At 51.5% G+C, this 25695-nt stretch overlaps 8 protein-coding genes and 1 non-coding gene across 9 annotated transcripts; all 9 read left to right on the plus strand.

Annotated features, from left to right (window-relative positions):
* Positions 1-437: 437 nt before the first annotated feature.
* N0V96_006520 (uncharacterized protein) lies at positions 438-1545 on the plus strand (the record flags this gene model as incomplete). Its single annotated transcript, XM_065757740.1, has 3 exons — positions 438-540; positions 1022-1107; positions 1150-1545. 3 exons carry the CDS (start codon positions 438-440, stop codon positions 1543-1545), a joined length of 585 nt encoding a protein of 194 aa, XP_065613657.1.
* Positions 1546-1683: 138 nt separating this feature from the next.
* N0V96_006521 (uncharacterized protein) lies at positions 1684-2425 on the plus strand (the record flags this gene model as incomplete). The annotated part of the gene is made up of 2 exons (XM_053194988.2): positions 1684-1767; positions 1829-2425. 2 exons carry the CDS (start codon positions 1684-1686, stop codon positions 2423-2425), a joined length of 681 nt encoding a protein of 226 aa, XP_053047559.2.
* A 2841-nt stretch (positions 2426-5266) lies between these two features.
* Positions 5267-6507, plus strand: N0V96_006522 (uncharacterized protein; the record flags this gene model as incomplete). The annotated part of the gene is made up of 3 exons (XM_053194989.2): positions 5267-5384; positions 5457-5864; positions 5921-6507. The coding sequence occupies 3 exons, from the start codon at positions 5267-5269 to the stop codon at positions 6505-6507; spliced, it is 1113 nt and encodes a 370-aa protein (XP_053047560.2).
* Positions 6508-11157: 4650 nt separating this feature from the next.
* Positions 11158-12659, plus strand: CBH1_1 (Exoglucanase 1; the record flags this gene model as incomplete). The annotated part of the gene is made up of 4 exons (XM_065757741.1): positions 11158-11622; positions 11692-11751; positions 11807-12598; positions 12657-12659. The coding sequence occupies 4 exons, from the start codon at positions 11158-11160 to the stop codon at positions 12657-12659; spliced, it is 1320 nt and encodes a 439-aa protein (XP_065613658.1).
* Positions 12660-13961: 1302 nt separating this feature from the next.
* On the plus strand, positions 13962-14667 carry SDT1_2 (putative suppressor of disruption of TFIIS; the record flags this gene model as incomplete). The annotated part of the gene is made up of 2 exons (XM_053194991.2): positions 13962-14403; positions 14492-14667. 2 exons carry the CDS (start codon positions 13962-13964, stop codon positions 14665-14667), a joined length of 618 nt encoding a protein of 205 aa, XP_053047562.2.
* A 725-nt stretch (positions 14668-15392) lies between these two features.
* N0V96_006525 lies at positions 15393-15502 on the plus strand. Its single transcript has one exon. It is a non-coding gene; the product is annotated as a tRNA-Ser (tRNA).
* Positions 15503-16958: 1456 nt separating this feature from the next.
* NIS1 (neck protein interacting with septins) lies at positions 16959-17453 on the plus strand (the record flags this gene model as incomplete). The annotated part of the gene is made up of 2 exons (XM_053194992.2): positions 16959-17202; positions 17260-17453. 2 exons carry the CDS (start codon positions 16959-16961, stop codon positions 17451-17453), a joined length of 438 nt encoding a protein of 145 aa, XP_053047563.2.
* A 4515-nt stretch (positions 17454-21968) lies between these two features.
* On the plus strand, positions 21969-23204 carry N0V96_006527 (uncharacterized protein; the record flags this gene model as incomplete). Its single annotated transcript, XM_065757742.1, has 1 exon — positions 21969-23204. The coding sequence occupies one exon, from the start codon at positions 21969-21971 to the stop codon at positions 23202-23204; it is 1236 nt and encodes a 411-aa protein (XP_065613659.1).
* A 224-nt stretch (positions 23205-23428) lies between these two features.
* On the plus strand, positions 23429-24959 carry N0V96_006528 (uncharacterized protein; the record flags this gene model as incomplete). The annotated part of the gene is made up of 4 exons (XM_065757743.1): positions 23429-23730; positions 23941-24077; positions 24378-24553; positions 24621-24959. The coding sequence occupies 4 exons, from the start codon at positions 23429-23431 to the stop codon at positions 24957-24959; spliced, it is 954 nt and encodes a 317-aa protein (XP_065613660.1).
* Positions 24960-25695: the final 736 nt, after the last annotated feature.

Below are 25695 nucleotides of genomic sequence, written 5' to 3' on the forward strand. Positions count from 1 at the left end.
TTTGTTTGAAGGAGCCAAACGTACACACGATTGGCCACAGAGTTGCGCGCCTCGCAGCTAGAATTTGCAAACCCCCTCTTAGAAATTGACACAGAGGGGGAGGCAAATGGCTCAGAGCAAAAGCGATATTAATACAGCTGGGTATAAAGAGGCGCAGAATCCTCGTTTCCATAGGCATAACTCAATCCTGTCAAGCCATCATCATCCCTGAACAACACTGTATTCTGGTTTTCAAGTTTGATTCAACTTCATTATTGTAGGTTCCATCGCTGTCAAACCATATGTATCTCAAACGATTCACTGAATAGTTTCAATTACGTCAAATAAGCATCGCAACAACTAAAGTTGTTCTAACAAATTCAGGTTCCCACAACCGCTCACACCCATCCGAAATGAAGTTCATCGCTACTGTCGCTGTTGCTTTGGCGTCTTTCGCCATGGCTGCGCCTAACCCCGGAGGCCAGACAACTTCAATCAAGCTCAGCAAGGACTATGTCGACGCCATTATAGCCGCGTATCCCGACGTCCATAAGCGTGACTGTAGCTTCGACTTCAGCTGTGGCTGCATCTTCTGCGTCTAGTGTTGCTTAAGGCAAGGCTACAGGCGTCACATAGTTGTTGAAGGGTAGTCTGCTTGGTAGGCTCTAGCGCGGATGGACACATGTATATCTACGGGGAGCTTACGAGATATCAATGTATCATGGAATCAACTAGGATTGAGGTTTCCAACGGTTGATTGTCTTGTAGGCGTTGGAGATACTGTTGATAGTATATCACGTTCTTGATGGCAACAAATTCAAACAGACAAGTGTGAATGCGAATGACTACTTCATTCTGCCTGGTCTTGATTGTATCTTAGGTACCTACCTTAGTAGACGATACATGTAGTCTATGGCTATAAGGAGGAAGAGCAAAGCAAAACCAATTCGAAGAATGCAAATTCCATTTAAAGCTGCGACAAGCACATTATCTTATCTGGTTGCAATCTCTAGCTTTTCGAAACGGCGATTGCGCAAACCAGCGCTTACGCGGTTCCCTCGTACCATTTCACAGTCCAGTCAGGCCAGCATCCGTTTCAAACTTTTGGTGGAGATGATTGACTGCAACGTAAGTCGGAACGGTCGATCACCGACGCGAATCCGAGCACAGAGCATTGTTCCGCTCTACCGGCCGACAAGCTCTGCCCCTCCTCGGCGCCGACCGATCGGAGTCCGGCAGCACACGCCAAGGCTAGGACGGGAAGACCCGCGCCGGGAAACTGCTCCGGGAAAGCGGGGTGGCCTCCGCCTGCCGCACGTGGACGCCGAGGAGAACGGGCAGGAGACGATGCTCCGCCCTCTTCCTTCCCCCCTGCCCGTGCAGCTGCCCGTGTTCGCAGATTCTCCTTCCACGAGCTGCTGTTGGTGTTTCCATCTCATTCTTCGATGCCGCAATGATGATGAAATCACGGCCGAGGAGTACGAGTACCGCATTGATGACGTCAGGAGGGGAACTTTGGTCTCTGTCAAAGCCAACGAATTCCCCTCAAACTCCACCAAGGAGTGAAGGGAAAAGGCACGATATTATGAACAAGTGTTAAACCTGAGCAGATCTCGTTCAACCTCAAGCCCGAGTACCCAAGTCTTGAACGAATCGAGCAGGTAATTGCCTAGAGCATCACTGCAATCTCGCTTATCGAACACGATGGCTACCAAGCCGGACGCAAATGCCGGAGATCCCATCAGCACCAAGAACCAATTGCTCAATGCTGGCGCTTCGGTAGTGCAAGTAAGTTCTCACTCTCTGACGGATTGCCATCACCATGTCACGATCTCTGACACTAGAATAGGATTTCGCACCATTAAGCAATGTCTGCGCTCACCTCAACGCCTTTCACGCATATGCCTCTGACCCCACACGCGTGGTAGAGGCAAACCATTACTGCGGGCACTTGAACGAAGACGTCCGTCAATGCATACTCTACGATAGCCCTGAGAAGAATGCACGCATCATAGGCATCGAGTACATGATCACCCCTAAGCTCTACGAAACCTTGGACTCGGAGGAGCGTAAGCTCTGGCACAGCCATGTGTATGAGGTCAAGTCAGGCATGCTCATCATGCCACAGGGAAACCTGCCGGACCTGGCTTGGCAGACGGCAGAGAATAAGGAGATGGAGCAGGTCGTTCAGCTATATGGAAAAGTATTCCACCTCTGGCAGGTCGATAAAGGCCACCAACTGCCCTTGGGCGAACCGCAACTCATGACAAGCTTCACTCAGCCCGGCCAATTGGACTTTGCCAAGTACGTTGGCGACAGAGACAGAAGGTTCAACTCAGACTATAAGCAAAAAGAGGAGGTTCGGAAGCATATTGCGAGCCCGTCGGTTCATCCCGACGCTGACCAAGCCTGGAAGGAGGACGACAAGAACAAGGGAGTCTCGTAATGAAAACTGTCAAACACTGATGAGGTTGATGCGACAACGATTACATCGGGGCTGTTGCATGCAAGTAAAAAAAGGTAATCTGCGAGGTTGATGCATCGCTTCCCGCCGAGGATACCACCGTTTAACATTATCAACTATTGACCAGTCGCATAAGGTTGCAGGCGGGTCGAACAGGAGTTGTTCCTGGCGGGAGGCGGCGGAGGGGCGGCGGACATTGCAGGTAATAGGTTAGTCATATGGGCAAACACGAGCTATTTGAGAGATCAGAGACGAGCACTAAGGTTTTACGGTTGCGGAGGGCAGCGCGAGGCGAGATTGATCCCATCTAAAATCCCATTATGATTTATTTCAACCCCCCTCCCGGAGGCTAGGGGCCCGGTCGCGAGACCAGAGGTTGTGGACATCAGAAGCCAGACGGTTGGCGAGTGACGAGTGACGACACAGAACAGGCCCAGAGTAAAATGCCGAGCTATCCCCTTTTACTCTCTCATGGCTCGATGTCGTTGCTTCAGATTCGTCTCGAAACGTCCCTTCTTTTGAGTCCATTCCCCCCCCTCCACCTCCAGTGACCAGTCTCCTCCCTTCACGCTCGACGCAGCCCACTCACTTGAGGCTGCTGGTGATCGAATGACACCTGCTCTTGGCTTCCCATATGTGGGCCAGGGGTGAAACGTGAAGGGTAGATCCTGGTCTGAAGATCCCAGGCGCCAGCAGGGATGGGACGACTCCTTGCAGCAATCTTGTGGATCTCGCGCGTCTCCTTTCCGTTACGGAGAATTTTTAGGGTAGTGGTGCCAGCGGCTGGCAATCTACGCGGAACCGCTCGCCGGAAGAGAGAGACAGAGAGCGTGAGAGCGTGAGAGCAGGAGGAGGTTCTGGACTGATGCTGGCGGACAGAAGAGCGCGCTACTTGCCGGTGCGGCACCCCGAAGCACGCGAGAAAAATGAAGTGTACGGAGCATTCCAGGTCCCCTTCCCACACTTCCAATGCATGCTATGCAAGGTATGCTCGCAAGCCTTCAGGTACCCGTCCGCTAAATTGTACCTTAAGTGGCATACGGGGATGCCGGTGGGAGGAGATAGATTGCTCCCCAGACTCACCAAGAACAGAGTTCACTATCGGTAGGGCTTCTCTGCTCGATAAACTGTACTCCAACTCTCTCTCCACGCTCATTACTGGAGCCAAGTGGTCTTGGCTACATATCAAGCAAGTCGAGTCGAAGCTGATCTCCCGAAGCGCACTCGTCTTACCTATCAGTAGCGCTGATCACCAAGGACCAAGCAAAATGAGGCTCAGCTGAACAAATTGTTCCCCCATCTTCTCGTCCGTCGGACTAGCGTGTACGCCACGATCTGGGTTAGGATCTGACGGATTACCCGTCCCGTCGCGCGTCCGTGGCTCCTTTTGGGCTACAATGGCGACCAGCCTTCGGCCGGTCTCCGAGCGCGAGTCTCAGAATGGGGGTAATACACCAGACGAGTTCCCACGTTCTCTGCTTCCTACCCGCGTCGGGAAGAGCCCACGCTTGCGCCTGTCAACGTCAAGGCCTCAGGAATGGGACGAAAGGGGGAGGGGAAGGGGGTAAGGAGACGAAGAGAGAAAACAAGAGCGAGACTGGGAGACTCCAGAGACTGAGAGCGACGAGAAGCGTGTGAGAGCGTGAGAGCCGGCTCACCTCGCCCGTCTCGCCGCGGCACCGCTTCTGGCTGTCGTATGCGCGCTTTGGTGCTTTTGTTCTTGGCGTCTGTATCACCTCCTCGAGTCTGTGACCCCCTTTGGGCCGAGGAGAGATGGGACTATCCTGGGAAACAGACGAATGGGACAGCGCTGACCCCCGGGAGAAAACAGGGCCGTATGCGAAATCGTTGCTCAAAGCGTCCAGAGTTCAGCGAGCAAACCGCAACCTTTCAACTCTCGCCAGGCTTCCCGCCCTCCACTCCGTCGACACCGTCGACTAGGAAGTCTGCAGTCCGCTGCCGTTGTCAGAATTGCTTACTATGGAATCTCCTAATGCTCTATGAAACACGCTCGCCTCTTCAGAACAGCGCCCCCCCAGCGCGTAATCGTCCGACCTTTTTCTTTCCATCTGTCTCGGCCCTGCCAAACACGGCTAGTCGCCGTTTATGAAAACTAGTGGTTGACTCGCCGTCACTATGTCCGTCAATCGACAAGGATCATGAGCCAAAACCCTCCTTCAGATCCACCGTCACTGAACTTCTGCCCCAGTGTGCCCCCATGTGAGCCTCCTCCTCCTCCTCCTCCAACCGCCTCGCTACCGGCCGCTTGACCAGGTCTCGAACCAACGCGAACTGCACTGCACCATGGTGACCATGCTATTGCTGCCCATACTGGTGGCCACTCTCATCCACTTCGACCTCGAGTGAGGTCCTGACCCCCAAGGTTCCATGGCTCGTCCCTTTCTCCCCCTACCACACACCACCACCACCACCACCCCCTTCAGTCCCCTACCCTCCATCTGCCAAGATACGTCGGGTTCAGGGTTAGGTCGCGACTCCGCCCAGCACCACAGCCTTGCGACAAGAGGTGTTGCAGATGATCTGAGCAGATCAGCGTACATCATGGGCTGGTCGACGTTTGGCAGTGTTTGCGTCGTTTCGGTCCTCGACCGCGAGCCTTCGTATAAGACGACCTTTTCACGGCCTCGTCTCGTGTTTAAGTTTCCCTTTCCCTTCTCTCTACCCACACATCATATCATCCTCCTCTGCGCCTACGCTCTTTCACCGGGCTTTTCCGTTTTTCCTTCTCTTCTTTTCACTTCTCCCTTCACTTCGTTCCTTTAATCGTGCTGGCACATTCCGACTTAGTCTCTGCGAGACAAGATGCTTTCTTTCACGGATATTGTAATCGGCTCGGCCTTCCTGGCCGTTGCCCATGGCCACGCTGCCATTCTCGGTGCTCAGGGAGACGCCGGCTCACCTGCTAGTGTCGGGTTCCTGGGTATGTTTTGCGCCGAAGGGGAACGAGCGGAAAGAGGATATCACGATCTTTGATACTAACCCTAATATTCAGTCGACCCGAACATTGCCCGTAACTGCACGACGATCAACCCCTGCCAGCAGGACGCCACGATTATCCGTGATGCCGAGATCAACAACAACGTCGTCAACGAGTGCGGACGCACCGAGATTGCTGGCAACATCGACATTGGCGAGAACACCGAGAACGCCCTGGCAGCGAACCAGGTTACGCAGGTTAAGGCGGGCGGCACGGTCACAGTCACTATTCACCAGGTCAACGCCGATGGTGCTGGTCCATTCTCATGCGATTTGGATCAGACGAGCAACTCCCTCGCCGGCACCGGCCAGATTCCTCTCGAGGTCACCAACAACGTCCCCGGCACCAACGGTTTCTCCCAGGCAAAGGCTCAGCAGTTCAACGTCACTGTCAAGATGCCTGCTGACATGAAGTGCACTGGAGGTTAGTCGAGCAAAACTCTTCGTCAGTTTGGTATCAAAACTAATATGACTTCATAGCCTCTACTGGAAACGTCTGCACTGTTCGCTGCCGTAACAACGCCGTCGCCGGTCCCTTCGGTGGCTGCTTCCCCGTCCAGCAGACCGACGTCACTCCTACTCAGAACACTCCTCAGAACATCCAGACCGCCGCCAAGTTGAAGGGTGTTCTCTCGCAGGTTCAGCAGGATATCCAGGACTTCCCCGCCGCCGCCGCCGCCAACCAAAAAGACGGAACCCCCGAGCAGCTTGCCGCCACTGACGCCGCCAACAAGGTTCTGGGCGCTCCCCCCGTCACCGTCAAGGAGTTCCCCGTCGAGAACACCGGCCCCAGCCAGACCGGAGGCAACACCGCCGCTGCTCCCCCTGCCGCTGACCCCAACGCCGGCAACGGTAACGCCAACGCTGGCAACGGCAACGCAAACACTGGAAACAACGGCGGTAACGCCGGCAATGCCGGAAACACCGGCGGCAACGGACGTGCACGCGGCAAGGGCCGGGCTGGCAAGCGTGGCAGAGCCGCCAAGCGTGAGGAGAACGGATCCCTTCGATGGGCTAAGCGCTACGTCGTGCCCGGTGCCGACTTCCAGCCTGAGGTCATGCCATGAAGGGGATCTTCTTAGAATGAGAAGTTTCAGCTTCTTTGCTGCCAGCTGACGGTAGACGAGCGCTCTGAGCCGTTTCTTTCCCTTTTTTCACGTGGTAGTCGTCAAAAAATTGTGGTTTTTCCTCCTAATTCAAAGTCTCACTTACAAGTACAATCCTCTTTGTTGAGCGAGCGCACAGAGACACACAACCGCGGCGAACTCAAATCTTGGGAAGAGGGGCAAAAGCGGCAAACTTTACTTTGCTTTGCTTTGCGGAGGCCTGGAGAGCGGTTGCGAGTCTTTTTTTTTACACCCAATACATCTTTTTTTACTCTTTATTTGTGTGTACACATTATAAAAAAATTTCATAGCCATGATTTGATGCCAAATCGTCTGCTGTGCTCTTGTGCAATAACTTGATGATGTTGAGAATTGAACAATACTAACACACTGGGAACCGAGGGCTCTGCAGCAAACTGTCGACTCCCAACTAAATCCGGCAATGACGACGAATCCGAGACGCTCGCACAGAGGCAGAATTTCCTCTTTCCGCCTTCACGCGGGTGTTTTTGCCAATATACCATAAGCCGGGGCCTGCAGCCGAGCTGTGCATCCCAAAAAAGACGTGACTTTGCGTTCCTGAAACCGAGGTGGTGGAGTTCCAAGAGTCTTTTTTTCCCTTTCGCCCGGTGTTAAACAAACCATAGCCCGTTATTTCCCTGCTGTGCCTCCCACCCCATCAACCCGTCGTGTTCGAAGAGTCCCGTGCTGAAACGCACAGATGCTACGGATAGTCAGCGATGCAGGGCCGGCCGGATAAGACCAGGCGCATGGTCGTACGATGGGGGAGACATGCAGTCTTCTCCATTGGGAATGCGAGGCGGCGAGTTCAATGCTACAAGCATGTGGCAATCCCGCCGGTGCTGATACAAGAAAGACAGGTAAGAAGGAACAAAGCGTTCAGTGTTCAGTTCCGGTTTCCTGTGATTTCCCTTTTGCAGAAAGATAAGAGAGAATGCCCGGCAACTGGTCCGCCACAAGAGGTGTTCCAAAGTGCGATGTAGGTATCCGCAATGTTTCGGCCGGGGAGTTTAAGGGAGGGAAAAGTCTGCGGCACCGTATTGCATAACATGAATTCTAAGAACCCCTCTTAACGAACGACAGTCCGTGACTATGGTTGTTGGTGTGGGTGTCGTTCTTGGCAGTGTATATAATCAGACTTTCTCTCCACAAGTGATTGATCTACGTGTGTATGCCAATGATTCCACTTATGTGATTCGCGAGGCAGCGCTGCTTCTGCGACGTTTCTGCTAGGTTTGACTATTGCAATATGCTAAGCCTTACGAGCGGGTTTGGATTTCTTGGCTTCAACGATGAGTCCAGGTATTATCCTCAGGACCTGCGTTAGCCTGCGGGGGAAAGCATGGAGATCCCCCTCAGCGAGTCCGGTTGGTGGACACTGAGAGGGACTGCTAAACTTGAGCAACCTCGGAAGCTTACTTATCATTACCTTTAAATTTCGTTACCGTCGTTAACTGCACTGGAAGTTCCCGTGTCAAATGGTGTATGGACTAGTCCGTCTGCATTTGATACAGAGTTCATTCGTACTTTATGTTGCATATGATTGAAAGTCAATGACGATGTACCGGCATTCTTTCACATTATTGATGTTCCCAATTACTATAAACTGAAGAACTGCTAGTCCCTGACAAGATCACGCAGATTTCTATCGCTCTCGCATCGCAAGAATCATCTCGTTGTTGCTGAATCCCATCAATGCAGCACCAAAGACCTGGTTGATGGTCGGTGATCGTTCGGCGTCTGTTCTCTCAGTCATCGTTTCAACCGTTTCGACGACAGACTGGGGAAACCTAACAATTGCAAAACTCTGTCCTTTCGTCTGCTCATCTAGTCCAATCGGTAGTTCATCGAGAAAGGATGCACAGTAGATCCCGGTGAGATGAGAGAGTCAGTCACAACTGTAGTGCACACCAACCTTTCTTGCCCGTTTGATTTGCTGAGCATGATTGTCCGTCCTGTTTCTGAACTTCAACCTTGACCTGAGGGACTTGCACCACTATAGTGGATGGTGCAACCAAGAGTCGGGGGTTTTCTGTGACGAAACAAACGGCTGATCATAAAGTTGACTTTCAAGACGCAGCCTGACAAGAAACTAACAAAGAGGGAGGTTTCGTCGGAAGAATTTGCTCTACATGATAGGTCTCTCTTCAGCTTGCGCTCGCCCCTTCAAGTCTGAATCTGGGTCAGTATATAAAATCTTGAGCCTCAACCTTCATCGCGGAGGGCGCGATGTTCCTTTATCTTCCTACTTTACTTTATAAGCTCAGAACATTGCTGATGTCACAGTTTGTCGACAAGGCTTAGCGCACCGCATCCGTATTTTGATGGACCACAGCATCGCACGACTCTTTGAACAGCTTATTTTAGATCAGCTTCACCTCCTCAATTCAATCATAGTTCCAACGGCGCGGTAGCATCCGTGACCTAGAGTTGCTACTAGTTCTCCACCCGAGTTGCCGGCTCGACGGTCAGATAGTGTGGGACGAAGCTTAATGATGCTCGCTATTCACTAACGTTTAACTCAGAGGTGCTCCACCGTATTGCTTGACGTTCCGTTAGTTTATGGTTCTAAGATCTGTTTCCTTGAGATGATGCGATATCCATGCCAAATTGGGACTACATCTAAATGACTTTGTATTTCGGCTCCGAGATCTCAAGCCATGAGTAAATGGAGACCGAGCATAACCATCTCCGAGCCATTCTCTCTCTTGGATGACCACGCGAGCATGGGCCTTCTCCCGTGGCCAAGGCGAGGCCAAGCCGTCAGACTCGGAGCCGCAAAGCTTCGGCATTCACACAGGAGGCGCGGCAGAGGCGGGTAAAAGTGATTGAGGCTGATCATTGACAATCCGAGAGTGCGGTATGCTTCCTTCCGTGACACGCATCAGCAGCGTTAGCACTCTCAAGGGTTTTTGCATGCGTTAGATTCCCGGGGCCCGAAATTTGGAGAAACCATGGGACTTTTGCACGAGATAGAGATTTCAAATATGGGTATCTAGAGTAGCATTAACTACGTAATGAATCCCTATACCTCAACTAAGCAGCGCCGTACTTGGGAGAAGATTAGAACTGCACTCGGCTGGGTGACTCCGATAGGTGGACTGTTCTTCACGGTCCGTCATTCCGTTCGATGCTCCGTGGGCCCGTGGCCCCACTACCGGCAGTGTGAAGCCGCGAAACAGGCATGTCCTGACTAGGAAAAGGGGGCCAAAAAGTAAATTAGACTAAGGGGGAAGATTGAGGAACGGGATAGAGAGAACCTAACTCTGTTTACTCCTCAGACTAATTGGTTCATCAGGCGCAATTGCAAGCATAACGGTAAAGGTTTGGTCACATTGGGTTGCCGTTGAATCTAAAAGTGGTGAGCCAAGACCCGAGGGCATTGCCATTTTTGACCGGATGTCGGCGGTTCAGCACCCCACGTTGGATGACTGTGCACGATGGTGGGCCGAGTTCCTAGTGAGAAAGATTGAGGCAAATACTATTAATCGCAGAGCGGATGAAGCAAACTAGGATCTCTTGCTGGTGAGCTAGGGTTGGAAATTCTCTTTCCACGCGAGTTTGCTGAACAAGCAAATCTTCATCGATAGCTTGCCACGCTTGCTAGTCTAACTGAGACCAACACAACCAGTGCCGCACATAAGTTGATTGTTGGGGTAACTTGACGCCGTCACACCCGCATCAGTAGCTTCGGTAATGCTCAATAAATGCCGTGCCCTCCGGTGGAAGCAGGGGAGGCGGATGTTACTCGTCCAATCGCATGGAGACGCTTCTCCCAAACGGAGGGCGGTGGGAGATATTCCGCCCGGGTGCCCCTTGCATAGACCCCAACTTGGCTTTGCTTGACTTTGCGGAGAAGAGACACAATGTCACCTCACAACGGGTTGCGGCAAACATACGCTCTCCTAACTCGCTCATTCAACTCCCTATCCCCGCGTCACCAGCCCTTTGGACCTTGTGGTAATTAATCAATATGTTGCAGACGGCTGCTACGAGAGAACCAAGAGAGCCAAGTTGCGCCCCTCCCAGATCAAGCTTCGCCCAGCGAGCTTGGTTTGCCTTGGTCCCTTTGAGTCTCCAAGAAATGGACTCTGACCACGTTCGTCCAATCCCACCTCCCCGGGGCCTCTTCAAGACAGACTTAGGCAAGGCGGGAAGACATCCGATCTTGCCCATCCAGGCCCACTAGACCATCATTAACTCTCTAATGACCGATGTATCCCGGGTTACTGTTCCCAATTGAATGCATCACGACTCACTCCGAGCCGTTCGCAGGAGCTCCTAAGCCCCTAGACGGAAATTAAGCAGTTTGGAAGGAAGTGGAAAGAAGAGGGGGCTAAGCGCAACCATCTCATGATAGTTTAACCTTGAACGGGAGATCGAAACAGTATCTAAGAGTCTATATAATGTGTCCGAGGCCATCCGCTCACTTTTGGCTTTCGTCTCCTCATCCCAAGCCACCCGCGACATTCTTTTCCGGCACTCCCATTCATTCTTTTATGTTTAGACCCGTCTGATCACCTTTCTATACTCTTTTCTCTCTCATCCGTTCTTTATCGACTTGACGTCCGAAGATATATCATCATCACCATGTTGACCAAGGTTTCTGCCCTCACGGCCCTCGTGGCCGCTGTTCGCGCGCAGCAGGTCTGCACGCTCAACGCGGAGACCAAGCCTGCGCTCACCTGGTCCAACTGCGCGGCCGGCGGCGCCTGCACCAAGGTCGACGGATCCGTCACCGTGGATGCCAACTGGCGCTGGACTCACAAGACCGACGGCAGCACCAACTGCTACACGGGTAACAAGTGGGACACCTCCATCTGCACCACCGGCGAGGACTGTGCCTCCAAGTGCTGCCTGGACGGAGCCGACTACTCCGGCACCTACGGCGCCACCACCAGCGGCGATGCCCTCAACCTCAAGTTTGTTCAGCAGGGCCCCTACAGCAAGAACATTGGTTCTCGCATGTTCCTCATGGACGGAACAGATAAGTACCAGATGTTCAAGCTCTTAGGCCAGGAGTTCACCTTTGACGTCGATGTCTCCAACCTTGGTGTAAGTGAAAGCCTCAACCCCATTTAGGGAACGTGCAGGTAAGCAGCTTGACTAACACGGCGATCATAGTGCGGTTTGAACGGCGCCTTGTACTTCGTCTCCATGGACGCTGATGGCGGCATGTCCCAAGTTCCCTACCAACAAGGCCGGTGCCTCCCACGGAACCGGCTACTGCGACAGCCAGTGCCCCCGCGACCTCAAGTTCATTGACGGCAAGGCCAACGTCGAGGGTTGGGTGCCTTCTTCCAACGATGCCAACGCCGGCGTCGGAAACATGGGCTCGTGCTGCTCCGAGATGGACATCTGGGAGGCCAACTCCGTCTCCACCGCCTACACCCCTCACCCCTGTGAGACGGTCGGCCAGCTGAGCTGCAACGGCGACGCCTGCGGAGGCACCTACAGCTCCACCCGGTACGCCGGCCAGTGCGACCCCGATGGATGCGACTTCAACAGCTACCGCCAGGGCAACACCACCTTCTACGGCAAGGGCTCCCAGTTCGCCATCGACACCTCCAAGAAGATCACCGTCGTCACGCAGTTCGTCGAGACCGGCGGCGCCCTTACCGATATCAAGCGCTTCTACGTCCAGGACGGCAAGGTCTTTGCCAACTCCAAGTCTGACATCACCGGCGTCGAGGGCAACTCCATCACCACAGACTACTGTACCGCCCAGAAGAAGGCTTTCGGCGATGAGGACGTTTTTGCTCAGAAGGGCGGTCTTCCGCAGATGGGCAAGGCTCTCTCCGAGGGTATGGTTCTCGTCATGTCCGTCTGGGATGACCACCACTCCAACATGCTCTGGCTCGACTCCACCTACCCTACCAACGAGACCGGCCCCGGCACCGCTCGCGGTACTTGCGGCACTGACTCTGGCGTTCCCGCCGATGTCGAGTCCCAGGCCCCCAACTCCAACGTCATCTTCTCCAACATCAAGGTCGGCCCCATCGGCTCTACCTTCAACAGCGCCGGAACTGCTGTAAGTACCAATGTATAGATCTCTCTTGTTGCTGTTGCTAATCATATATCTGTTGTAGTAAGTTGTTGAAAGATGTCATCCGCGGACGCCGTCATTCCAGCCACAGCTTTATCTCTCGTATGGTTGCGAAATGAATATTGGTCCCGTGTATGGAGATGAGCGTGGCATATATCCTTCTTTCGGTTGTACATGTTTTCTAGACATTTCATTGTATATAAATTGCGCATGGCTCTGACCCTTGCAAAGAGTGCAAGAAAAGTCGGCTTACAAAAGTCTTCAGCTAACGTTTTGACTTGACATGAACGCTGCCTCTTGTTTTGAGTGCGAATGTTTGCCATGTTGTATGTGCGGAGCAAACAGCAGGAAAGACAATCAATCCTATGACTTGATGTGAATCCTTACTCCACCCAAACCTTGGGACATGGATGTGTCTTGAGCCTGTGTTGTAGGAGGTTCTATAGGACAACTCCTTATAACATATCTTACTCTGCTCACAATGATATGTCTAATTTTCTTTGTTTCCCTGTTTGACTTTCTTTATAGAAGAAAACAATCAACTTTGGTGTAATGATTCATGTCTTATATGCCTTGGGCTGAGACTAGGTTCCCTGCCCAACAACTGGCTGGAGGAGTTCTGGGCAGGGCAATGAGTCATAGACCAAATACATGTGTCCAAGCTAGGTCCTGCGTGTAAGGTCTCGCGCCCAAATAATACATCGTCGCATCTACAAGATACAGTTCAGGTTATTTTGACAGGAGCTTGTCCTTACAGATAGACTTGAACATGTCTCAACCTTTTTCCGCCGCTTTTCTCAGCGCAATCTGTGGAGGAACGAGCCAAGTTAGTAGTGCATCATGACACAGGACACTACAGTGGATCTCTGGCCTCCAATGACTGATTCGCAGGGCAAATTCCCTTATGACGCTAGCCCCAAACAGTGGCCAAGTCTCTGTCGCAGACCATTTATAGATACTAAATAGCTCCCGCGACTTTGCAGATGTTCCAAAACCTTTCATAATCTCAGAATCTTATCCCGGCGCGGGGTTTTCGCATCAAAGAGCTTCAAAAAGGATACATTTCAACGACGGCCACAACTCACAGAAATCTCATGATGGCCGATTCAACAACAGAGAGCGCTACGGCTCATAAGCCAGTGTTCTTTTTGTAAGCTTAATATTATATCAATTCCTAGAGTTGAGATGCCCAGCATACAGGCGCATGCTGACTCGTCAGGAAATAGCGACATCGACAACTGTCTGTACTCTAGAAGTCAGTCGATCATTTTTTATCTCGCTCCAGAACCCTCCCCAGCTCCAATGAACTTACTGGCGATTTTCTTCAGGTCACAAGATTCATAATCTCATGGCGACGCTCATCGAGCAATACTTCTCAACACACTTGTCATTGGGAGAAGAGGAAGCCTCCAGGTTGACGAGAGAATACTACAAGACATACGGCCTCGCTATCGAAGGCTTAGTCCGCCACCACGAAATAGACCCACTAGACTTCAACGCAAAGGTGGATGACGCATTGCCTCTCGACGACATCTTGAAGCCCGATGCAGACCTCCGAGCGCTGCTGGAGGATATCGACACTAGCAAGGTCAAACTTTGGCTGTTCACGAATGCCTACGTCAACCACGGAAAGCGAGTTGTGCGACTTCTGGGAATTGATGACCTGTTTGATGGTCTGACGTACTGCGACTACGCCCAGTACCCATTTGTCTGCAAACCAGCGAAGGAGATGTTCCGCAGGGCCATGGAACAGGCAGGGGTTGAAAAACCGGAAGACTGTTACTTTGTTGGTAAGCTCTTGACTCCGGAAACCTGTGGCGCGGTGGATGCACCACTAGTCTCACCTCCTAAACAAATGACTTGTACTAAAACCTGCAGACGATTCCTACGATAATTGCAAGAGCGCGAAAGAGCTCGGATGGACGGCCGCCCATCTCGTCGAAGAAGGTTTGCCTATTCCCGAAACACAGGCTTCCCAGTTCCAAATTCATCATATAAGAGAGCTTCGCGACGTTTACCCCCAATTCTTCAAGTCCAGCGCTTTGAGGAATTAGATTGAAAGATAAAGGCATTTCATTAGATATCTCAGCAGGTTACATAGAGAGAAAAGACTAGAATTTAGACAGATCACAAAAATTGCTTTTCGGAGGATGGGTAAAATCAAATGCCCTCATCGTTGCAATTTAGTCTCAAGCAAATAGTAAATGGCGTTGCCTCAACCTCGAGATCTTCAGTTGGAGAAATGGCAATAAGAACATTAAGTGTTCGGATGTTGACGGCTCTTTCCAACTTTAGGTAACGCAATCCCTCTTACTGCTTTAAGCTGACCCATATTCTTCTGAAGAGCTCCCGTGAGACGATGTAAAGACATTTCGGCAGTTCATAAATGAAGTGCCACACTGGACGTTGGATCGACAGTTCCCGACTGTATGAGGGTCAAGGGAACGAACAATTCAAGGGAATACGGTGCCAACCGTGATTAACATGGTATTCTTACCCGACTTGGAAAACTCTTGGTGTGATAACTTGGCGTTGATATGCCCTGGGCAACAGAACATGCGCTGCTTGAGGACTTCACGGTTCCAGTGCATATTTGACTACCATACAATTATGTACAGCGTGCATAAAGCGGCATTCACCATTATGCGTTAACAACCGTTTGTTGTACGGATATCCCTTGCATATTAGGAGAGGGGCTTGTGGATCTCTTCCCGCTGGCAGCTCCACGGTCAATGGTCTATGGTGCACTTGTGACGTATTATTTCTCAACAACCAGCTTGTCACCTTGCCAGAGTGGTTAATGGGCTGGCCTGCTAGTTCGGGATTTGTATCCTAGAGAGCTGATAGCCAGTGGCTTCGGTCGCGCAGGTTCGAATCCTGTGGGTGACGATGATATCTTTTGCTTTCTTCACATCGTTCTATGATGTTTTCTTTTTTCGCTCCGCCCTATCTCAATGCAACGAGCGGTCTTCTCTTTTCTTGACTCATGTCCCTAAAAGTGCTTGTCGCCTGTCCGAGCGGAATTGCAAACGCGGCAATTACTGATTCTACACATACATAACGTATAGAATGTATTCAATGAATGCACAATGATGCAGGACAATGTCAATGAAGCCTGGTTGAGCACACAGGCCAGATTCATTCATGTTGGGAAGACTCTGCAACAATCAAGCTGGGCCAAGGCGTAGTAGATTCCATGTCCGCTGGAAGCAATCTAACACTTTAGGCGAATTGGACCCCTAAAGTGGCGCATCTCTAACTGGGTTCCCCGGCCCTCTTCCATGGTCCGTCCCCCGTTGCTCGTGTTCTATTGCGCCATGCTTTCCGCCCACGCCGTCCAAAGTGCTGGCGTTCCTAGCAGGACCATCTGACGTGTTAGGGTATTCGCTGGCGTTGAAACGTTACCGTGATGGACGTAAAAGAAGCCAAACCCGGCGGTTCTCTTCGTTCTCGTAACCCGTGGGCTCGTTTACTTGCAGCGAGTCCAGGCGCTGAAAAGCAAACCACCTGATACCACTGCACAGTGCCACAACCGGACCAATGCCATCATCTCTAGTTCGGCTCCTCGAGTCCTTGCAACAGATATACGAGCCTTTGTCATCATCCAATTCATCAATGTTGTTTTTATTTATAAAGATCGACCAGATCAGCGTCGAGCACTTGGCCAAAGTTTGATTAGTGTCCTGCAGCTTCGCCCTGTGGCCCACTCCCTTTCCCTGGTCATCGCATTATCTCCCCCATGATTTACCGGCACCCGACGCCCCGACATGTTAAATCCTCCTCGCACTTTGAGGTGAAAGTAGTAACTTGTTGGTCGCGGCGGAACCCGTGGAAATGGCGGCAACTACCAAGAATAGACCAAATAGGAACATTCCTAGAGTCAATAGTACTGCTCACATCATGCACTAGTCTCAACTGCCCAGGCCGTTTACCCGTACCATTGAGTATGTTCTAGAAACATAGCTTTGATGGCGACATGAGCCGCAGCGCCACCCGCTTGAGTCGGAGCCGTGCATTCGGCAGGCACGGGTGACCCGGGACCAACCAACGATGTCATGCCCAGGCGATTTTCGCCTACGGAGATATTCTTTGGGGATCCTGACGTCGGCTCGTACGAAAATAGACATGGCAATACAGACGACAAGGGTCTCTCGTCACGTTCATTTGATGTTTATTATGAAAATGCTTAAAAACATCAGACAAACCCCTCCTCAGCTACCTCGCTCCCTTCTCACAACAATCAAACACACACTGAGCAACTACTCCCGATCTATCCAATCATCGCAGCTACCCTGTACAACCTAATCAACTAAACTTAATACAATCATCTACGCAAACTCCCAAAATGCAGTTCCGCGCTTCTCTCGCTGCCGCCGCCGGCCTCTTCGCCATGGCCAACGCTCGCATCTACGGTATCGCTTTCCCCGAGACCGTCAAGGCCGGTGACGAGGTCCAGGCCATTATCGAGACCGAAAACTACATCCAGACTGTCGCAGACATCGCCATTGCCTTTGGGATCGCCCCCGAAGCTTCCGCTTACCCCGGAACTCTCGGTCAGAACGTCTTGGGCTCATTTTACCTCGGACCTGGTATGTTTTCCAAGACGGCTACGCTGATACTTTGCCGTTCTCTAACACGTGGTATAGAAAAGTCTAATGTTCTCGACAACATCACCGAGACCGTCACGATCCCTGCTGATCTCGCAGCTGGCAAGTACGTTGTCTCTGCCGGCCTGTACAGCTTGTACGGCGCCTCTTCGTCCTCGACCCTGTCCAACTTCAACGTTACCATCACTGTCAGTGACGCAACTAGCGAGAACTACGTTAGCAGCCAGCAGTAAATACGATTGATAACGATCACAAGAGCATCTCATTGCATATAAACGGCGTTGGACTTTTATTTCTACTTTTTAAGCTCCCAAGGGCTCATTGCCCAGAGTCGAGCAACTTTGAGCTGAACTACTTTATGTATTTGTAAAAACTTAAAGTTCGCACATTCAAGGCCACATTGGCCATGATCACAAATACATTCGAGACTGCCATACCTAGTGCCCCTGTTACTGAAAACCCGCATGACCTCGATCTTGAAGCTCCAGCCCGTTCTGTTCTCACTTGCATGACAACATCTGGGAAGATAGGATCAGAGCTGGAACTGGGCAGGTACCCGCAGCATCACTCTGACGGAAGCTCTGCAGCCGCTGAAGCCCACCCCACTGAAGACCTCGTCTCATGATACTCGTCACAGAACCATTTGAACGTCAACATGACGTTTTAGCTACCAGGCCCTGATCCCCGCAGAACGCTTGCAGTACCCCAACGCTAAGTACAATCCCGCCTCAAACGTTCATAAGGGTGAAGACACCGCTCCATCATACATGTAAGTGCGCGGGTCATAAGCAGTGACGCAGCGACACTGGCTCATCGGGTCCTTCCTTCCGGTGTGCCAAGTTGTAAGCGTCTGCAGGTTAAACCCTCTCGGTGGCCGTCATAATGATCGGGTTCATATGAAGGATGTGCCGTTCGATGTTTCTATTTACAACGGTCTGATCAGCCACTTTCTAGGTTTGCTTTCTTTTCCCCAAAGAGCACGAAATACAGAGTTCAAGAAAGCAGTGCGTATCTGTAGCAGCTCTTGATGAGTTCTTTTGATACTGTAACCAGCATCGTTTACTCCCAGACTGGGTTGCATGGCCCTAGCCCGTAAATGAGTCGTACCTTGAGAATCACGTGGATCGACGTTGCCGAGAGATCTTGATCATAGATTGATGGTCATTTATACCATGATTGAGTCACAGAGACTGGAGTTGAATCTATTGCAGATACCATCGGTCTATATGAAGTTACCGGGGACACAATAGTCACCAGTTTAACTCTGCGGACTCGTTATAGGTGTTTGCTTCCATAAATCTGGAACCACGGCTCGTCGTTTGGATTAATCTCCGAACCCAGTCACGACGTCTTAATTAAGGTCGTTTGATTGCTTCTCTAGCTCCTCAGGTACTCGTGATTTCTCAGAATTCAGACGGCTGCCATTAGTAGATATATTCTATTTAGTATAGTGTATGTGCTAACTTTAGGAAGTGTTTCGAAAGATCTCCGTCTCTAGTCGCCATACATAACATCGTTAGAAAGCCCTCTCTCTGCCTAATTTAGCACTTCTTCCCCATCTTCACATTGGCTCAACTACACTGTCTACATTTTAGATCACAAATGCTCGCGCGGGGTGTCTGCGCGTCTCATTTGTCCTGAAAGTAAAGAAAGGTAGCATGAGATTGATTGTATCAACACAACAGATGGTGGAACAAACACCTATACAGTCCAACTGAGGAACTCGGGATTGCCCGATTCAAAAGCGGACTAAACCGACGGAATCGACCTGAAATTCAACACATATTCTGCATCATCGTTTCCGGCCAAAGTTTTCCGATTTTCTACCGTGCAGCTAGTCGTACGGCGCATGGCATGGACCATGCATGGTGGATATTATAACGTATGTCGGCCAGCCTTGTCTTTCAAATCCAAATCCAAGACCAAAGAGCTGGGCACTCGAGGGCTCAAGTTGTCATCCTTGCATGATAGCAAGATTGAACATGATTGTCGTCACATCTGTGAAATGCCTCAGCCTGTGCCCTCACTGAAGGTACATGCGATGGAGGGTTCAATACCTCACAGCATGCCAACGTTGATCTGACAGACGTGAGGCGATAGCTTGTGCCTCGACCATGTGGTTTAGAATTCATACCGCACAATCAGCTAATGATAGTTCTGGCCATCGCAGTTGATGTACCCCGTAAGGTGTTTTTCGAAATCTCCACATGAGCCTAAACGTCAAATATAGCAGCTCCATAACACCAAGAGCGCTGTGATTCGCAATGATTCTACTAACGGGCCTCCCCGGGTCGGAGAAAGCTAGTGCGAATAGCAGGAAGCCTTCTTTTACATCTTTTCACTGGCCGTGTCTTGTGGGGGCCACATATACTCTCAGAATGGCTGAACCGGGCCGGGATACCAATGCGAAATTCTGTTGTGGCGTTCCATGGCAATTCTAGGTTGAGGTAGCCAACCACACCAAAATTCATTCCAAGGACCTGAATGGATACGTCCCACGTCAAGAGGTTGAGTCCATGTGTTCACCTAAGTAAGGTAGTACATTGAGTGCCACGTGAGCGCTCCTTGCTGACTTTGGATAAACCCCACGAAAGTCATCCCAATCTTTCCTTTGTCCCCAAATCTGGTGGTCACTTCTCACTTTCCAGATCGATCGTGGATAGATGCTTATTCCTCTGCTGTGGTCACATAAGCGCCGGGAAGGTTGCATTGGCATTCCTGGTCGCCGCTGTCACTTTACGGGAATTTTCACTTGGGCATGAAGACTGGACCCAAGCTCCATTTCTAGGCTCATGTTATTGGTCACTCTTCCCACTTCCCGTAGCTAATGTTGCGCACGCCCCGATCAACTAAATTGAGACGAACCCATCCCTACCGAGTTGCAAGTTTGTATGAGTCGGACCGAGGTCTGATCCCAGAAATTCAGGGACTTCAGGGCTGGGATAAGGCACACATCGAAGAAAGAAAACGCTGGTCGGATCCTGCTCCGTCGAGTCAAGCCTTCACAGCATCTTCTGATTCTTGAGCAAGCAAGCCAACAAGAAAGGGTTTCCAACTAGCCTGGAGAGGAAGCTAGGAAGCTTGGGCGCTGCGAGACGGAAGTGTTTACCAGCCCGGATCCTTCACTAGCCAACAAACAATTCTTCAACGCTCGAGCCCCATCATCGTGTCGTCATGTAGCACTCGATGGCCTGGCCACAGGGCCACACCCATGTGTGCAGGGTTACATTGCATCCTCCGCGTCACCATTCATCTCACGGCCATCTGGCTGAGAGCCAGAGAGAGAGAGGGCGCTCGGGCTCTCGCGGATGATTGAGATTGCAGCAGGTATCGCGACAATCACCACGGTAGGCAACTATGGAGGTATAGACCATCGCTGATATTGACACATGAGATGCCGAATGGCACGTCATTCCCGGTACCCGAGCAAAATAACCGTCCCAGAACGCCATCTTGCGGAGCAAACATGCTTCATCTCTACGCGAGTGGATCAAAACGTTGTTGTGCATAGTATTTTCAGAGGAGAGTCTCTTGGCGGACATTCCTATTGACCCGGACTGAATTGTTTGCGAGTTGGAGACCAAGAGTAGATCGGCGATCCTACGTGCGGTCGCAGCGAACATACTCTGAGATCCTCGGAAAGTAACAATCGCAACACAACCTTTGGCGAATCGCGAATCACACAGATCTACATTGTCGATACTGTAACAATGCCAAGCGCCGTTGAATCTGGCGTGATCTGGTCACATTTATTGTCTGCTAGAAAGCCTAGTTTTCGTGTTGATAGGAGTTGAACCGGCTATCGATGGCAGGTTTCCACCTCGGGTATCGGTGATCTCCTAATCCCTGTTCAACAACACGAGGTGATGTGCACGTTGACGCCCATCTCCGACGAACCCCACAATCTCCGGGTTCCTGACATGAAGGGACTCAATCGTCGAGTTGTCAGCAACGATGCCGCCGCCCCGTTGGGCTGGAGAAGAAGGACGGAATCTAGGCCTCAAGGACGGTCTGATAATTAGCGCAAAGGAAGCACCGAACCCTGAGCAGCAAACACAGCCTCGGATGGTGGGGATCCCACGTTCAACAGGAGTCTTTTCCTTCATGCAAAAACGTAGTGATGCTAGAGCAGCCGGACTCGAAAATCGGGGACGGGACCAGGTTCCGGAGACAAATGTCACCCTGTTTTGCAAGCTACACCCAGCCAAACGCCCACCAAGTCGCGGTCCAAGCACAAGCTAACGAGGTACCTGGACCGCGGATTTCTGCCCTGTCGTCCAATCTTGCGCTCAATTCAGCCATTCGCTATCACCAAGGCTCCTCTGCCATAATAGTTCGCGGAGGGTGAAAACAGGTTTCAATGGGTCCAACCCCTCTCTCCGTGGCGAGCATTCCCCTGCTTGACGCCAAGTGCCGGAAATGTGGTTTGGGACGAGACTGCTCGAGCGTGCATGGTAGGATGGAGATATCAAAATTCTTGCCGGGGCTTAGGTTGCGCGGGCTGGCTCCGTGGCATGTTGGAGCTGGTTCAAGAAAACGCCAAACGCCCTCTTTGTGTTCCTCTCGGAAAGGCTTTTCTTTTTCCTTCTTTCTCTGAAAACGTCCACTCACATGGCAGCAAGTTGAGACATTCGCGTGCCATCCGAACGAGCAAGGTTTTGCTTCCGCTACTAGCGAAGAAAGTATTGTCCTCTTCTGATTAAGCGACATTCTTGTTTTTGAGCCAAAGAGCAGTCTTTCACTAAGCCATGGCGCCTGGCTATGACGTCGATCATGACGGTCCGCCCTACTCTCGCTCCGGGAATGGAAACGCTGCAAAGTCAGTTCCCACAGGGCCCATCGACGACGAGCTCTTCACGCGGGTCCTGCCACGGGTAGACACCACGGCCATCGAGACGGCGCGCATCGCCATTGGCCAAGACTCTGAAGACAGCGATGAAGAACATTCACGTCCTCAGTTCCGGCGGTCTCTATCGGAGTCTAGTCTGATGCTAGGAGGAACCGGAAAGGACTCCGATGGACTCCGGGATACCGCCTTAGGAAGACAAGAAAGAAATGGGACAACGGGGGCAAACGGAAAATCTCATTCAGCGAGAGACAGCACAGAACTCAGTCGCCCTTCCCGTCCTCTGTCTCGGACAGACATCGTATCCCGGGATTACTCACCATCACGGCGGCTTTACACCAAGTCTGACAGGGACACCGTAGCTGTGCCTCCACGCCAGTCTTCTCGTCCCGATCGAGCTAGCATTGACAGCCCCGACCGAGTGTTTAAGCGACACGATTACAATACGCCGCAGCGACCCCCGCGCGCCGAGGAGATCGAGGCTGCAAAGAGACTCTTGGCACAAGTCGCAGAAGACGAGGAACTCTCCCATCAGAGCATGGTGCGATCCTCCAGTGCTGTCCGCTCAGCAACACCTCCCCCGATAGGAGGTCGACGACCACACAGGATCATCTACGACGACTCTGAGGAAGAAGAGGACCAGCACCAAGACCGCGTCGACGAGGAAGAAGACCACGGATACCACGACTACCACAATGACACGCGCAATGGGCACCGAAGCATAGCAACGACCCCCGTCACTGCCATCCACGTACCGACGGAAGACTCTCGGCCGCCGCCGGCGCATAATCGCCAGACCCGTGGCCGACCGACCACCTCGAGAACTACGTCGCGTCAATCATCTCAGCCACCTCCACGGTCTCGAGCAGCTGAATCCCTCGCCGCACACAAGAGAGAGCTCAGGACGCCGGTGCTGGATCATCATCGCTTATACCTGGACGCCGAACCTCCACCAATCAGCCAGAGACGCCCGCATCAGACGTCGCGCGCTGCTAGAAGGCAGACGTACAATAAGCAGCAGTACTCCGATATGGAAGAGGAGGCTTTAGACTACAGTGTAAAGAACGGTCTCGGGGGCTCGACCCCTGACGTCAGATTATCGACCGTCGACGGCGGCACGGAGGGCAATGAGCGATGATTCTATTTCGGTTTCGAGACAATCAATCTCGAAGCAAAGCATCACAAGCAACGGGTCGTCGAACCGTACTGTTGATTTCTTCGGACCTGGTATCTTCCAGGTTGTTCTGCATAACCCAACGACTGTGCATCAATTGCTGAAGTTCAGCGAAGCTCGTTTCTGCAGCGAGAGTGTCGAATTTCTCAAAAAGGTGAGTGATTAATACCAGTGCAGTATCTCCAAGCATGGTCACTGACAGCGCCTTCACATTACAGGTTGAGCAATACCAAACAGTTCTCAATGACCTTGCAGGTGTTATGACGAGCATTCATAAGGACTTCCTCGCCGACGACTCGTCAAAGCAGATCAATGTCAACGGGGAATTGAGAAAGTCCGTCCACGGTGACATGAAGTCGTTGGTTACAAAGACACTTCCATCCATGGAAACACTGTTTACAGATCTTCAGGAGAGCGTTGAACAGGATGTCTTCTTGGATATCTATCCTCGATTTGTGCGCTACCAGATGGCACTCAGCGCGACGAGGGCGTTAGCTACCAACCGGCATAGCTATCAAGGACTCGGTGACTGCTTTTGCTTGACAAATCCTGGGTAACTTGACGCCTTCATATGCCTCTCTTGCGCATGTTTGCTAATTCTTGAGTAAAGTCTTGCAGATAACCCAATTGTCTTTGCGTCAGATGGATTCATCAAAGTCACTGGCTATACTAGACCCGAAATCATTCCGCGAAACTGTAGATTCCTCCAGGGAGCACATACCGATCGCGTTCCTGTCCGACGATTAAAGAACGCTATCGATGAGCGCAAGGAGTCTGTTGAACTCATCCTGAACTATAAGAAGAACGGAGATCCTTTCTGGAACTTGCTCTATGTCGGTAAGTATATGTAAACTTGGCCGAGAATGACGGCGATCCTACCCAAGCGCCATGTTACAGGCACTCGAATGAGCACACATACATCTTCATGTCAAGTCTTAGTTGAGCTGACCTGATTCCTCTGCACAGCTCCTCTCTACAATGAAGCCGGGAAACTAGCCTTCTTCATCGGCGGCCAGATCAATTGCTCAACGACGATTCATAGCAACGCGGATGTGATGAGAGTTCTGTCGACATCTACCAATGACGACGTACAAACCCAGGATACCAAGGTACCACCGGCACCACTACATCGCGCAGGTTCTCAACCTTCGGCTCGAAAAGCATTCCTGAAAGCCCTCGGGATGAAGGTCAGCGACGACCATGCACCAAACGGGATCGCCGCCGACCCGGGCATGGAGAGCAAATTGCTTCACAAGCTAGAAGGACGCGACTTGAGCGCTCAGATGAAGGAGTTTTACACTGCTTATTCGAAAGTGAGTTGCTCCCCTGAGCTTGCTACCTCCTAGCAGTAAATCATCCTTACTAATTTGAACGTCTCAGTACCTGATTGTCAGCTACGACTCTTTCATAATCAAATTCTACTCCGAAGGTGTCCTGGAAATGCTGCACCCCGCCAACAATACAGTCGGCCTAGTCGCGGGCCAGGAGGTCTTCCGCTTCCTCAAGCAGAACATGGTCAACCACCAGTCCGACTACAAGACGCGCGTACGCAACGCCCTTCGCACCGGAGCGCCCATCAGCGTCGAGGTCCGACTACAGACTCGAAGGAGTGCGCTGTTCCGTGGCGACGAGAGGTTTGTCACGCACTGGACACCGTTGAAGGATGAGAAGTCTCAGGTGCATTGGGCAGTCGTCACTTTGGCGCCCGCGATCGAGTAACGGTTCCACTGGTAGGGGTGGAGAACAGCTGGACCTGATAAAGTCGATGCTCCCGAAAAGCGCTTGTTAACTTTGTCGATCCTATGAGTTAAATACCCTTCTTTTTCTGGACGGAGGTCAGAGAAACGGATGTGTCAAACTGTGGCTGCTTTGTCCCATTTATATATAGACTACGTCTCGAAGCGACTACCTAGGTCTCAGGCTTTAACCTGGTATGGCCCTCAACGTTACAGTAATATCTTTATCTGAGATGAGGCTGGCCAATGTTATAGGTTCCATGATGTTCCGGCGCGGATCAACAGAGTTAAATTACGAATTCTTTCTTTCCTTTAGTGCAAGGCGAAAAGTGTTGGAGAAAATTGATGTCGCCTTTGACCAATGATGGCATGCCCTTGGCGGGAATGATCTCTCGAAAAGGACTGCTATCGCGCCGATGGGGAGGCCGTTGGTAGATTGAGTTCATAGCCCAAAGCTAAATGCGCGTCTTAATATGGAGCTATCCGCGTACACGTATTCGTCCCGACATGAGTCAGGGAGCGCAATGTCTGCGGGAGGCAAGTAAGATTACAAGAAGTATCACACGTATCACGGAGTAAGGCAGTTGACTTTGACAAGTGAACTAGGTAAAGTGACTTCGCCTCATGGCAAAAGTGTGACGCGGGTGGGACTTTGAACACACCAGATTCCTTGAGGCATAGAGCCTCGATGTGGTCCTCGGAAATCTCTTTGGTGCCTC

This window comes from Colletotrichum fioriniae (genome assembly GCF_027942845.1).
Source record: "Colletotrichum fioriniae strain IMI 355084 chromosome Unknown scaffold_7, whole genome shotgun sequence".
NCBI classification, from domain to species: Eukaryota; Fungi; Ascomycota; class Sordariomycetes; order Glomerellales; family Glomerellaceae; genus Colletotrichum; species Colletotrichum fioriniae.